At 39.1% G+C, this 15,118-nt stretch overlaps 1 protein-coding gene across 2 annotated transcripts in view; it reads left to right on the forward strand.

The window, feature by feature from the left end:
- Nucleotides 1-15,118, forward strand: part of ACACA (acetyl-CoA carboxylase alpha) — a 571,750-nt gene that overhangs the window by 37,174 nt on the left and 519,458 nt on the right. For both annotated transcript variants that reach the window (XM_073616063.1, XM_073616061.1), the window contains exons 6-8: nucleotides 2,661-2,742; nucleotides 6,235-6,333; nucleotides 13,280-13,386. In XM_073616063.1, the coding sequence (XP_073472164.1) occupies nucleotides 2,661-2,742; nucleotides 6,235-6,333; nucleotides 13,280-13,386 (288 nt within the window). The remainder of the gene's footprint in view (nucleotides 1-2,660; nucleotides 2,743-6,234; nucleotides 6,334-13,279; nucleotides 13,387-15,118) is intronic.

The raw sequence follows: 15,118 nt of genomic DNA on the forward strand, positions 1-15,118 counted from the left end.
AATAAACATAACATAAAATTTAGCACCTTATAAATAAAATAAGTATGCTAGTAAATCAAAGAAAAACAAAACAATAAAAATATAACAGAGGCTGAAAACAGTTGTACGTTGGAAACATGAAAATGGTTGGACACACAAAGGTTTCAGGAATGCCCGTAGGACCGCGTCCGATTTGTAACAAATACTTGAAGAGTTTGTCTCAACAGGGGCCTAACTGTAAATAGTCCTGAGTATCTATCCATGTAACCATCTCATCCAAGGCCACGTTGTTTTCAATGGTGTCAGTTCCCATCAGTGCTGCTCAGCACAGAACGATATTGGAAAAGATTCCTGTACTAGTTTGGTGATATGCATGATGGAGTCTACCTACCGATTTAACTCAAATTAAAGTGTATTTAAAAATTTTGCAGTCAAATTTGAGAAACCCCTACTATGTTTTTGTGTTCCCTTTCACACAGAATACCTAAAAGTAATAATAAACAAGTCTTACTTTTCTATTTTTCTTTGTAGCAGGTTTATACACAGAACACTGTATAGACAGCTTGCAAGCTATTCTGAATAATTTTAAAGTGCAATTAGTGGGAAAAACTTAGGGACATTTAAAAAAAAGTGCATTAGCATATAATGTACCACCCAAGCATTTAGATGTTTAAGCCTTTATTTAGGATGGACTGTGTTCATATCTAGTTTACAGCACAGTACAGACGGGGTTCATTTTGGTAAACATGACGTCACATCCCCATCCTTAACATTGTATAGAAAGGGAATGCTAGACAGGATTTTTAAGCTATTTCTTAAAAAGAACCAGACAAAAAAATTGGGAGTTTGTAATATAGCTAGAAAATTCTATTGAAAGTAATGTTAGCAAAAACAGCACTAGAGGTTTGCCAGTTTGGAAAAACCTTTCTGCCTATGTTTTGTTTCCTGCAAATTTTGTATTATTTTACAATTTTACTATACATGGTTGAAATTATCTTTTGAACACAAGAGATGGTAAACTGACAATTGAAATGCAGTTTGGGTAAGCTTGCCAGCCTTATGTGACCCACTCATTTCTGGCAATTTAGGACCATTTCAAACAGAAAAAAAGCAGCTTACAAATGAAAGCCTATTGTACTATAGTAAGATTCTATATTGTAATTCCGATAACATACATACAATAGTAAATTATGATTGCCAAGGCAACAAGAATTTTAAGGAAAGAATCGGTTCCCAGCTTAATTTGAGCATTTTTCATATTGAAATTAAATTCCATGACAATCTTTAGTAAGTGAAGAAATGACTACTCTGTCCACATCAGAATCAGCCATCTCCTCTAAATGCTTTTTTAGGTGGGTAAGGTTTAGTATCTTTGTATGTCTTGAGGTTTTAGATATTGGATTATGTTACATTGGTCTTTACTAAATTACCTTGGCCTTACTTAAAACATTTTACTAGTTCAGTGATGTACCACTTCTGATGAAACCAAATTTCAGCTTGCAGCAATTATTTAGTGTAGCCACCCAAAGGAAATATGGAAACTGTTGCTTTGGCATACTCTAATTTTCTTATTGTTGTTTGGACCTTTGTAGTCAGACCACTATTTCCACAAATATTCCCATGAGATTATATGTGAATGTAACATTTTTTGTCCATGTAATTTACCTGTAAAAGCTTCCTTTGTATAGACATCCAAAAACCTTGGGTTGCTGCTGGGAAGCACCATCTTAGATGTGATGTCAGCAGACTCATACAGTAATTGTCACCCATGTTCTACTTATAGTATTCCCTTTTACTTCTCTCCTGGCAGCTACATAAAAGGCTACAATGTAGGGAGGGAGGGGCGAAGGAGCTGGATCAGCCATGATGTGCAAGGAGGGAGGGGGCTATGCTAAGAAAACTGACTCACCTAAAGAAGTAACATTTCCTTGCAAGTTGTAAGGCACATGGCAAGCGAAATAAAATTTTTTTCTTTTTTTTCATTTATGAAAAGGAAAAACACTACAAGTAAGAATTTCAAATACCTGATTTTGCTATGCTTTTGTTTGCAATGTTTAAAGTTGGTTACAGGGTCTCTTAAGCGTGTAGCTGTGTTCTGCGAACTGTATTGGCCGCCATTCCTAGTCTTCTAAAACTGCTGGTTGCTTGGCCGTCTCCTGATGTTCTGAATTTAATACGGTTAAGTTATTGAACAAGTATAGTGCGATGCATATCAGCAGGAATTCAAGACTTCCATACTTATATCAGGTCTGTTGGGTGCTTTAGTTATAGAATTTTCATGGCAGCCAGGGAAATAGGACATTTTAGATTAAAATGGACTATATCTTTCTTTAACGATGGGTTTCATATATTGACATGGTAAAGAGGAATGCTTAGGTAATAACCTACAGCAATTTATGTATAGTTTAGCACTTTGATATTTTATTCCAGTAGACACAATAGTTCTGCATAATATGCGGTGCACTTTATAAATATAGGATGATAGAAATTAATATTTTAAAATATCACATCAAGCCAATCTAAATAAAGATATTTATGTTCATGATTGCATAGTTATATTTTTATTTGTTTGTGTTGGAATTATTGGTTAAACATTAGGAATTATTGTTCATAACCTGGCCTTTATATATTGCTGGGTAGTTAATGCTTCTGAAACATATTGATTTGCTATTTTACTTTAGGCTGTGTGGGCTGGATGGGGACATGCTTCAGAAAATCCCAAACTGCCTGAATTACTACACAAGAATGGCATTGCGTTTATGGGTAAGAACTGAAGATTAAAATTTTTAAAGGGAAAAGTAAACAAATACGTGTTCGTATTGCCAAAAAATATGTATACATAACAGAAACTTTGCTTTTAATAATTTTTTCTTTTATTATAAGTCCTGAAAATCATTCCAACTGGGAATTGGTACTTACCCCATACATGTTGCACATTTAGTTATCCTGAAATATTGCAGTATTCTTGCAATTATGTGGCATAATTGGCTGTGTTTTTTTTTTTTTTTTTTTCTTCGGTGGGTGTGTATATATACTGTGTGTATATTTTCAGTAGCCAAATTTAAAATGTTTATAAGCCTTTTATTGACAAGGTGGCCCTTCATACGCCATACATTCTGTTTTTAATAAGCCTCTTTACTGTCATTACAAGACCTTTTCCTTTAGAACAGGGATCTTCAAACTACGACCCTCCAGCTGTTGCAGAACTACACATCCCATTAGGCACTGTAAAACTCTGACATTCACAGACATGACAAGCCATGATGGGAATTGTAGTTCCTGAACAACTGGAGGGCCGTAGTTTGAAGACCCCTGCTTTAGAACTTATGAAATGGTAAAACGTACAGGGGATGATTTATCAAAGGAGTTTAGAATATTCACCCAAAAATGTGTGAAGATTCACTTTAAGTATCCATGTGAAACTGAGCATGTTTGTGTGCCTAGGTACAAGTTGTAAAAATGATATACTGTATATACTTAGATGATCATTGGGCAATCATAAATTGATTTATTTTTTTAGATTTGGGAAGGGATGAGGGGTGGGAAGGAGTAGGGAAACCATAGAGAAAGGAGAAAAGGATGGGGAAGGGGGAAACAATGTATCAAATGTGAACAGTATAGACTACTTCAGCTTTTCTTAGGCTCTTTTCACACCTAGGTGTCTTGTTTTCAGGCAGAAAGTCGCACGACTTTTGCCACGATTTTGTACAGGTCTAAAGGTCACCAATGTAAAAAGCAGGAAAAAACCTGTAATCTGCCAAAAAATAGGCTCCTGTACTTTGAGCTTCAGGCGTTTTGCTTCAGATGACAAAACGCTCAGATGTGAACAGTGGCCATTGAAATGAATGGGATTTGTCTTGTTGGGCATTTTTAGAGCTGAGGCTTACAGCAGAAAAATGCCCAAAAACGCCTTGGTGTGAACAGAGCTGCATTCACACCTGAGCATTTTCAGCTTGTAAAACACAAAAAACGCCCAACAAGCAAAATCAAATTTATTTTAATGGTACCTGTTCACATCTGAGCGTTTTGTAACCTGCAGAAAAATGCCTGAAGCTTAAAAAAGTACATGAGCTTCTTTTTGGGCAGATTACAGGCGTTTTTCTGCTTTTTACATTGGTGACCTTTTGACCTGTGCAAAATCGCGGCAAAGAAAAAGCTGCATAAATCGTGGGAAATTTGCCTGAAAACAAAACGCTCAGGTGTGAATGCAGCCTTAGGGATATTTTTGTTTGGTGATTTGCTTAAGCAAGAAACAGGTGTATCCAGCTTAAGGGGGTGATGATGGTAAGCCTGAGCCATGGGATGGACGATGTTGATGGCTAATTTTGGGTATCTCAACCCTATCAAAGCAGGCCTCAATTGGGATGATGTTGGCAGTTGGAAGAGTGCTAGTGTTCTGCAAAGGAGTTCCTTTTGAGTTTTATGTAATGTATTGAAAAAGTTGAACGATCCGTAGTTATCTCAGTAATGGTGAAGTTGTTATTCTTTGTATGTATTTTTTTGTTGGAAACCCCCTCTTCATCCTTATCTCCTTTTTTGTTTTAATTTTTTTAATGGCCATGTAAATGTTTTAGTAATATATAAAAACATTATATTTATTCATAAATAACTACCATTTATTGTACCAAAGTTGTAGTTTCCATGTACAATATTGTGGGGTATAATGTGTACCTTTTTTGAATGGAAAAAAATAAAAGAATTAAACTTACGTCAAGGGCAGCATCAATCCAATTCTGCACCTTTTCCCTGCTGCCTCTACACTGAGAACTAATCAATCAAAACCACTGTTCAGTTCTCAACACCGTGCTCTGCCTGCTCAATGGAGTGCCGGACTGTGGAGAATGCAGGAGCGGCTGGTTCAGGCGGTCAGCGGCACGCCGAGAGGCTGATCCAGCTGCCGGTCAGGCATCGTGGCAGATTCCGACATTATCTGCAACGACAGCATGCTTTAGCCCACTGTCTGCTGGATCTGGGTCACAGGAGTGCAGAACTCACCTGACCCACATGGGAAGTATGGCCAAAAGAGCTTTGGCCATACTACTTCTTTCATTTTGGGGCTAACTGACACCTTTGCCCTCCCTATTCCAAGTGGCCTGACAGCTTCTTGGAAATGATGGAAGAGCCATTGTAGACTGTGTCCCATAAACAAGGTTCATGTGTAATAATCTGAGGTCTGTGATGGGGACTGCATATCCAGGCAACCCCCAAGTTACAAACATCTGAATTACATACGAGATATACTTCAGAATGGAGGCAGCGTGATGTCATGCTTGTCTCGGAAACCACCGGGTGGCCATCTTGCTGCTCACTGCATGTTGCCACCTACTGTCCGTCAGACCTGTCAACAATCCCACATCACTGCATGGCCACTTAACCCTTCCCTATGCTATCCAAAACCTAAAAATATTTTTTTGGCTGGAGTTGCCCCTAAAAAATGTACCTGTTCCAACTTACATGAAAATTGTATTTCATTTTAAGGTTCTGTAGGTTTGTTCTTATCTTGCTCATAAGCCTGTATATAATGAGGAGGTTATGGGGAGAGGTGCATTTAGCCCCATAAGTAAAATATTTTTTTTGTTATCCTTAAAGCGGAACTTGCATAAAAATGCAGTCTGCTTATCCTGTGGCTTACAGCCCCCCCCGTTTGCTTTGTTTAGCTTTGGTGATTTCACTTGGGCTCAGCTGTCTTGAAAGCTGAGGATTCCAAATCGGGTAAGAAGATGCGTCAGCCCTGTGTAGTAGTGCTTTCTCATGGGATTTGGGGTCCTGAGCTTTGCCAGGATCCAGCAAGAAAACCCAGTGCTGCAAGATGTTAAGAAGGTATTCCTTGTTTTCTGTCAGACTTTTTAACAGGGAAGTGGAGGTGCAGGCTTTGAATTGTCATGCAGGTTCTGGTTTAAAAATACATACAAACAAAATTGCGATACAACATCATTAAGAGCCTTGTTTGTCTCCAAAAATACAATATACACTTAACTCTTGTCTAAAAGGTGCCATAAATAAGCCCTACTCTGGTTCCTAAAGGGGATCATAGATATATAAGATATGAAGGCTTACAGTGGTCACCACTTTGTGTTTTTTATTGCATCCTATATTTTGTTGAAAAACCTGTCTTGTGTGCTGTGGATTTTCTTCCTAAACTAAACTTGAATTGACATTCCAGCGAGAAGCAAAGTCAGCTGAGCTTTCTTGATCAATAGTCATTAACCAGTGGAATAAATGTTTTGTTCTCACATACTTTCTGCTGTTTTTCAGGTCCACCTAGTCAGGCAATGTGGGCATTGGGAGATAAAATTGCTTCCTCGATTGTTGCCCAAACAGCTGGAATCCCTACACTCCCCTGGAGTGGCAATGGTAAGAACGCACATTTATATTATTTAATTTTTTGTAGTTATATTTATTCACCAGAGATCTGTGAAAAAAATGTAGGCAGTTAAAATCCTGTAAAGAGAGGATGGTTTCAATAAAGCAATTAATAATTTTTATTCATCAATTAACAACCCATAAAGTGCATAAACAGAAAAAAAAAAATCAAAACAATATTTGTTGTTTCCACCCTTTGCCTTTAAAATGGCATAGATTCTACACTCTGATTCTGTGCTGGCCCAGGTCCTCGGCCTTTCCTCTCACCTCACTACCTAACCCTTAATGTAGTTGCTGGGTGGTGGGGAGAAAAGGGTAAGTCAACAGTTTCATGTAAATGATAGCTCTGGGGCTGCTGATATCACTTCCAAGATGGGGACACCCAGTACCAATTTCACAGGTTTTGGATGTCTAGACAACAGAGGCCTTTACAGGTAACAAAAACATGCATAAAATACATTATATGCATATATGATGTTAAGGGAAGATTCTTGTTGAAATAAAGGGTATCGTTAAATCAAACAAAATCAGCTCTTTTAATCTTTCCTTCCCTGCTCTATCCAAAATGAAAAATTGAAATCTTCATCGTTGGGGGTCTTTTATATAAATGCATTTTAAAGTTTACCAGGGATGCAAATAGCACATTTTCTTGGTTGACATAGATTGTCATTTCTGAGTTTCTTAAAGAAGAAGTAAACTCTACTACTGAATTTTACCTATAGGTAAACCTATAATAAGGCTTACCTATAGGTAGTGTAAATATCTCCTAAACACGCACCGTTTAGGACAGTTGTTCTCAACCTGGGGGTCGGGACCCCCTCGGGGGTTAAATGACAATTTGCCATGGGTCACCAAATCCTGGGATGTTCCTGAAGCCCGCACCACTCTCCCAGCCGTTTCCCGGCCGCCCAGCAGGGCTGTCCCTGGAGCCCATGGCTGCCCATTCAGCTTCTTCCCAGCCGTTCCTTCAGTTTACGGCATGGGTGGGAGGCAGAGACTAGAGGTCAGCTGACTGGTGAGGAATGTGAAGTGGGAGGGGCTGGAGGAGACCCCATCACCTGATGTTGGCATAGGTGTCACTGCTATGAGATACCACAGAGCTGGAGACATAGTGAAGCCGTAGACACAGTGAGTAACGCTACCTGTGGTTAGAGTTGCCATTAAAAGTCCCCACTACAGTTCTCAGATCAGCAGATGACCTTGATCAAGAGCACCTAAGGTGGCTGATCAGAACTCCCCCCAGCACTTCCACTTATCCCAACTCCCCGCCAGCACTGCTACTCATCCCATTCCCCCCCACCCCCCAAAGCGTAAGAGAAGGAATAAAAATAGAGAATACATGGAAGGTAGAGGAAGAGAGGGGGGGGGGAGCAACAAAGAAAAAGGGAAAGAAAGAAAAAGATGTCTAGAGAATGGGATGGGGGGGGGGGGGGACAAGAAATTAGGATAGAGAGAGATAAAAGGGAAAGAAAGGAGAACAAAGAGAGTAGTACATCCTAAAATGTACTATAAGGGGTTTTAATACTGTACAAGTGGAAGGGACTAAGGGAGGGCTAAATGTCTGTGGGTTAGGGGCACAAATTACTTGTCTTGCCTTGGGTGCTGACAACCCACGCTACGAAAATAATTTTACTGTTAGGGGTCCCCACAACTTGGGAAATTTTATCAAGGGGTCACGGCACTAGTGGATTGAGAACCACTGGTTTAGGAGATATTTACTGTACATGCAGCCAGTGAAATCAATGGCGCATGCATTCTTAAGAAACGCCCACCTGTGCCGTTTCTTCAGAGCCTTGTGCCGTGACCTGCGGCTCCCATGTGCATGTGCGGGAGTGACATCATTGCGCCTTTGCACCAAACCCATAAAAAACTCCGGGGAAGATGTCAGCCGTCTCAGCAGTGTGCGGGCGGCACTTCGTTCTAAAGCCTCGTACACACGATTGATTTTTCTGCGGACAAAACCTCAGACTTTTGTCCGAAGGGCGTTGGCCAGGAACTCGTCTTGCATACAAACGGCAAGGAATTGTCAGCCAGCAAACAGGAACGTAGTGAGGTACTACGTGGTTTTTCAGCTCTTTAGCTCCTCCCTTTGGGCTTCTTCTGCTAATTTCGTGTTGGTAGAAGTTTGGTGAATGTTGATTTGCGCTTTTTATTTTGTGCTTTTCAGTTAGTTTCCGAACTGCTGTTCGTCAACCAGCCATGTTGCGGAATCGGAGGAGATAACTATTTATTTATGATTGGCCTTGGAATTATTGCTTTTACCCAAGTCCAGTTCAAAAACAGGAGGTGGAGGATTTCTTGGACCCAAAATTGGTTGCTTTATTAATCATGACCTATTATGTCATATGCCTTTGCTGTGGGAGCTCCAGGAGAATAATCCAGATGATTTTCGAAATTACCTCTGGATGACAGACCCCTGCTTTCACCAACTCTTGGCATTGTTGACCCCCTATATTAAGAAACAGGACACATGCATGAGGCTTTTATTTTATTTTTTGGTTGAATGATGATTTCATTTGGTATATTTTCTATATTTTTAGATGCATAGAATGCACCTTTTGGTTAAGTTCTATTGGCAGATAGCATGTCTAATTTTATTTTGTTTTCTTTTTTTAACGCACAATAGAAAAATGTGGAGAATAATACTTGGCTATGTGTTTTACTTCAAATGACAGTTTGGGAGTAGGCAGTTACATTTTAAAAAATACAATGTAAAATAAACAAGGGACACCCACATAGTTGTATCTGTGATGTTAAAACCTACAGGATAATGGTGTTATAGTAACTTGCACCAAAAAAATAAAATAAAAAAATAACAAGCATAATAATATTATTCTTGATATCACTTGAAAATTAGTTTGCAATAACTCCATCAGTATCACCAGCAAAGCAGCTTCATTTATATCCCATTAAAGAAGAAGAGAATGTGCTCTGCATTTCCAGAAATCATAATTTGCCACATCACGAATGTTAATTCTGCATTACGAACGCTAGTTTACAAGACCAACCGCTTCTGGCTCGTCCTTGCTTCCGAGCATGCGCGTTTGTACTTTGGACTTTTATTGGATGGACTTGTGTACACACACTCGGAAAATCCGACAACAGACATTTGTCCGCGGAAAATTTTAAAGCCTGCCATCCAACATTTGTCCACGGAAAATCCGTCAACAATTGTCTGATGGAGCGCACAAACGGTCGGATTTTCCACCAACAGCCTGTCATGACACAATTCCCTTCGGAAAAACTGATCGTGTGTACGAGGCTTTATGTAAGTATTTCATAATGAGCTAGTATGCAATGCTAGCTTATTATGCCTTTTGTCTTGAAGGTTTTTTTTTCAAGAGTTTACAACCTCTTTAAAGCGGTTTTAAACTGCTGCAGTAACAAAAAAACGCCCCTGTAAGACAATTGCATAATATGCTAGCATGCATCGCCTTGTGAAATACCTAAAAACAAAGCCCTCCAGCGGCATGCTGACAGGGCTTCCATCTATCCCCGTTTATCCTTTCGGGTTTGCTGAATGTGTGAGTGGCTGGAGCCGGAGCCACAATGACGAGCCCTCGGTTCCAGCACGGTGCTTTGAAGGTCCAGCACGGTATGCCAGACCTTCAGAGCGCATGCATCAGTGATATCACTGACCGCATCCAGGGTGAATATCTCTTAAATTGTGCATGTTTAGGAGATATTCATTTTACCTACAGGTAAGCCTTATTATAGGTTTATCTGTAGGTAAAAATCACAAAGTGGACTTTACTACAGATTCAACTTAAGAACAAACCTACAGTCCCTAACTTGTTTGTAACCCGGGGACCCCCTGTATCTTTTATTTACTAGGAACAATGCATAAAATCCACACAAAAGGCCACTGCTTTTGGCCACTAGGCCTTAAAAATGTCTGACAATGGGCCATTAGCTAGTTACCAATAAGGTGCCTCTTATGATGCTGCCTCTGATAGTGATGTCACTTGTTGAAGTTCCAGTGGTGAGCACAGCGATCACAGTGGGTCACTTGCTCTGCAACTCTTCCATTCTTTAAAAAGAATAAAAGGTGTTTTCTGAAAGGAGGAGCTGCACAATGAGCGACCCATTGTCATAACTGTGCTGCAGCCCAGACTGTCAGTTTTACCACCAGAACTTCAGCAGTGACTTCAACCCTTTGTCTTAGAACTTGTCCTGTCTCTGAATATTCACCCATTGGCCAGTTGGACTGAGGAGTGGGAGCTACCTCAATTACTTGGGTCATTGGTTTGAAGCCCTTTCTAGAGTTCTGTTTTCACTGGTGGGCCCTGACCTTTATCAGATTCTGGTCACCCTACTTTGTCATAATATTTCTGACTAGTCAAAACCCCTTAAAAATTATCGAATCACTCTCAAAGTTGATCTCTTGCTTATAGAATGCATGGAGCAGATGGCTATAGTGTTGGCTTTTAGTAATGAAAAAAGTGTAAAGCCCTAAGGCAAATGCTGCTCTATAACAAATAAAAAAGAAAATTATTTTCTGAAAATAATAAATATCTAAGCAGCTAGCATCAAAAAGTCCAGTACGTAACCTTCCAAATAAAGTACAATGTCAAAAAGATGCAGCGTTAATTAAAAGACTCATAATTATATAAATATATATATAAAAAAGAAAGAAAGAAAATACCAAAATGAAAAAAGAAAAAAGTGAGAAAAAGAAAAACTAAAGCAAGGTCCCATTAAAAAGAAAAAAGTGAAAAAAGTACAAAGATCTTTAGAAAGTGATGTCCACAAGAATCAATTGTAAAATGATATTCGTGACAATCATGAAAGAATCCTCAAAGTAAACAAAGTGCATCCAAATCGTCACCCAAAGTGTATGAATTGCTTGCTTAACAGAAGGTGATGACCGCCACAGCAGTCTCGCCCAGCCTAGGGAAGTAAGGTGTCCCTCAACCCTTATGGACAGTCCTGAACTCCCGCTGTTTACTAGGGGTACTCAGAGACAGAAAACAAAAAAGGCTTCCATGGTGTAGTACGTTGATAAATGAAATTTATTAAAAGATAAGATTGCACTTACAGATTTGTAGTCTTCTATCAGCGGAACAGATAGTGGGGTAGGTAAGCCACAGTTGCGGTATCGCCATTAGTCTCACTTTACTTCCTATATCGCGCGCCCATCCACCGTCACGAAAGAACGAACGTGATGACGTCACCATTCAAGGCTCCACCCTACAGCAATTGGACGTCGTCTGGGGATTGCCTCTAAAACAAACAAACCGCTAAAGGCTCCACCGAACAGCTGTATTTATACTGAGATTAAATAACAGGTGGACTCTATTTACTAATTAGGTGACTTCTGAAGGCAATTGGTTCCACTAGATTTTAGTTAGGGGTATCAGAGTAAAGGGGGCTGAATACAAATACACGCCACACTTTTCAGATATTTATTTGTAAAAAAAAACTGAAAACCATTTATCATTTTCCTTCCACTTCACAATTATGTGCCACTTTGTGTTGGTCTATCACATAAAATCACAATAAAATACATTTACGTTTTTGTTTGTAACAAAAAATGAGAAAAATTTCAAGGGGTATGAATTCTTTTTCAAGGCACTGTAAATTCTGGACTGTGGAACTCCTGTACAAAAAGGAATTTCACCCGCATGGCCTTAGAGGGACAGTTTCTCTTTAGACCAGCTCTTGACAACATCACTTATGCCGCATACACACGACCGGACTTTCTGTCTGAAAAGGTCCGACGGAATTATTCTGTCGGACATTCCGATCGTGTGTGGGCTTCATCAGACTTTTCCTTTTGAAAATTCTGACGGACCTAGAAATAGAACATGTTTCAAATCTTTCAGACGGAATCCGTTCCTATCGGGAAAATCGCTCGTCTGTATGCTGTTCCGATGGACCAAAAACAACACAAGGGCAGCTATTGGCTACTGACTATTGAACTTCCTTTTTCTAGTCCTGTCGTACGTCATCGCATTCTAAACGATCGGACTTTGGTGTGATCTTGTGTAGGCAAGTCCATTTCAGCGGAACTCCGTTGAAAAAAACGTCAGTTTATTCTGCCGGAAAGTCCGGTCGTGTGTACGCGGCATTAGGATGCTACTAGAGGCAAAAGCACCCATCTTCCTCAGCAGAAGAAGCCTATTGCGCATTTTAAGTGATGTATTTTTTCCTTAACGATTGGTTTTACTTATGTGTGTATACAGTACTTTTATGTTTACGGATATTCTGTACATTCTTTTCATATTTATTTTGTAGCCCAGATGAAGGGGAGTGTGTTGGCCCCCAAAATGCATTGGATGTTTTAAGCTTTCATATAATGAATCTATTATTTAAACAACTTGGGCTTTTCGCATTTCCTCTGGTTGTGTTTCTTTTTATGTTTTGAATAATTTTCTGAATACCGGCAGAAGGGGATTCTTGGTGATTAGTGTTTCCAGAGTGTTCGCCAAATAATTATGTTTTCTTCTCAAATATGTTAACCCTTGCCAATAAGAAAATTAGGTTTTGGCTGGTGTCCTACTTTAAGCTTACGATGGGGTTACCTAAAACAAGTGCAAAGATTCCTTGCAGCAGTCTATAGTAGCCCCAAGGCTTCTCCTGATCATGCACACAAAAATAAAAGTCTCGAGCAGAACTATAAGAAATGCTTTTGCAGTAAACATTGCCTTTATACCTCTGTGCTTTTACAACTCATCATTTTATTATGTTGTCTAGAGATTGTCTTACTTCAGTGGATTTAGTATTCCAATAAGGCATATGAAAGAACATTACAGTGCCCAAACAGTGTTACTTAATTCTGGTTCGACCTGTAAAAGTTCCAAATTTAATATAGCTGCTCCTACTCTTTAGCTTGTACGTGTCTTGCATACGGTATCCCATTGGGCACAAAATGTGTTTTATCCTTGCACTCAATCTTTCTGAAATTGAATTCTGGTTTCTATTTTCTGATGTTTAGGTTTAAAAGTGGAATGGCAGGAGAGTGATCTTAAAAAGCGTATATTAAGTGTACCAGCAGAGATTTATGAAAAGGGCTATGTAAAAGACGTGGATGATGGATTAAGGGTAGGTTAATTTCTAGAGTTTGATAATAAACAATTACAAAATAAAAATTTTTTATTAACGAGGATATGTACCCTGTTGCATTTTGAATGTGTGTTACCCATGTCTGTTTGTATTATAATTATGTCTAACGTGTATCTGGCTCCTAGATGTAAGATAGAGATATAGATTTGCTTTATCTACAGTCAAGGCCAGATTTTCCATCATTTTAGTCTGTACGCACACAACCTTTGGTGTACAGTGCAATACCCCTCATACACATTTTCTTGTATTTTTGGTCCTATCTTAGCTTGGGGTAAATTAATAATAATGCATCAATAAGCTTGTATTCAATGACTGTATTTCTAGTGATGATGGGACAAACAATGGTGACCAGTAACTGTATGGGGAAAATTTGCCTCTTCCACCTATTCACCTATTCCACCTCTTCCACCACAGGTCAGCTAAGCTTAAAAGTAAATTTGGTCTTGACTTACAAAATGTTATTTTTGCAGGCACTTTTTTGTATTAAATTCCCAAAATTTAATTTTAAAGAACAATTACTTCTCACAATAGTGGCAGCTAACAAAGTACAATAGCACCTACAACAAGATTACACATTTTATGGGTCAAATATTTCATTTTCTTTGCCGCCGGAGCTTCTCAGGTTCTTTATGAATGGTCCTAAACGCTCTTTCACATTGAGGTAGTATTAAACCCAAGTTGTAAGCTAGCTGTTAGCATTAGGCACCATGCATTTAGTAGGTACTATGTTGTTGTTTCTCTTTTTTTCTTTTTTTTGTACCCCAGTCTTGCCTTTAAAGTGTTATTATAGACTATCCACACCCTCTCTACCTTTAGTGTTTCCCATGAATTTGTAGTCAGGAGCACATCAGTGATCTTTGGGCTACATGTCCTATGATTCCATGTGTGCTGTCATACTGTGCATGCCCTCAAACACAGCGCCAAAGCCCTGCCTGTACTGTTTGAGCACATTGGCAGTATAAGGCAGCGCTTACAGGTGTCATGTTTATAAATGTCTAAGCGGTGCATGTACTACGCATGCACCTAAGCCCAGCACAAAACCATGTGGTCTGTGCCAGGATTGTACTTGTCAGGGTGCCTCCAGGGAACCCTGTGTGGGAAGGGAGATACCCTTCGAGCAGAAAATATGCACACCACACTTTCAAAACCAAGGTAGGCTGCAAAGGCTGGGGACAGGAATCAATCGTTTTTGTATGCTGCTACATTTATTATTATTATAATTATTATTATTATTATTATTGTTATTATTATTAGATTTTTAATTTTATTTCATTTTATTTATTTTTTCCATGGAAGATTTAATAACAGTTTACATTTTTTTAGCCTCTGTTTTAACTTCTCTGCATGTCACTTAGAAACATTGCAAAGATTTTCAATTTCATTGCAAAATTCCATCTGCTACTGTTTTGTTGAAACTGACAAGTGGCTTGCACCCGCTTCCTACTTCCTGGGTGCTAAGTGCGAGTAAGTCCCAGTACTGTAATGAGAGAAAAGTGTCAGTACTTCAGGAAAAAGACAATCATTTGGGTAGAAAATCACTTTTCTGTAGGAGTTCTGTACAGGAACAGTGTACTCCAATGTTGTCACGGGTAGCATGGTGATAAGAAAGCATTTGAGCTATTGGCAGTGTAGATACAATAGGCTCAATTCACAACACTTTAACCTATGGGTAAAGAGCTTTTTTTTACTTTAATGTGACTGTAATTTTCAA

This window comes from Aquarana catesbeiana, linkage group LG02 (genome assembly GCF_042186555.1).
Source record: "Aquarana catesbeiana isolate 2022-GZ linkage group LG02, ASM4218655v1, whole genome shotgun sequence".
Lineage (NCBI taxonomy): Eukaryota > Metazoa > Chordata > Amphibia > Anura > Ranidae > Aquarana > Aquarana catesbeiana.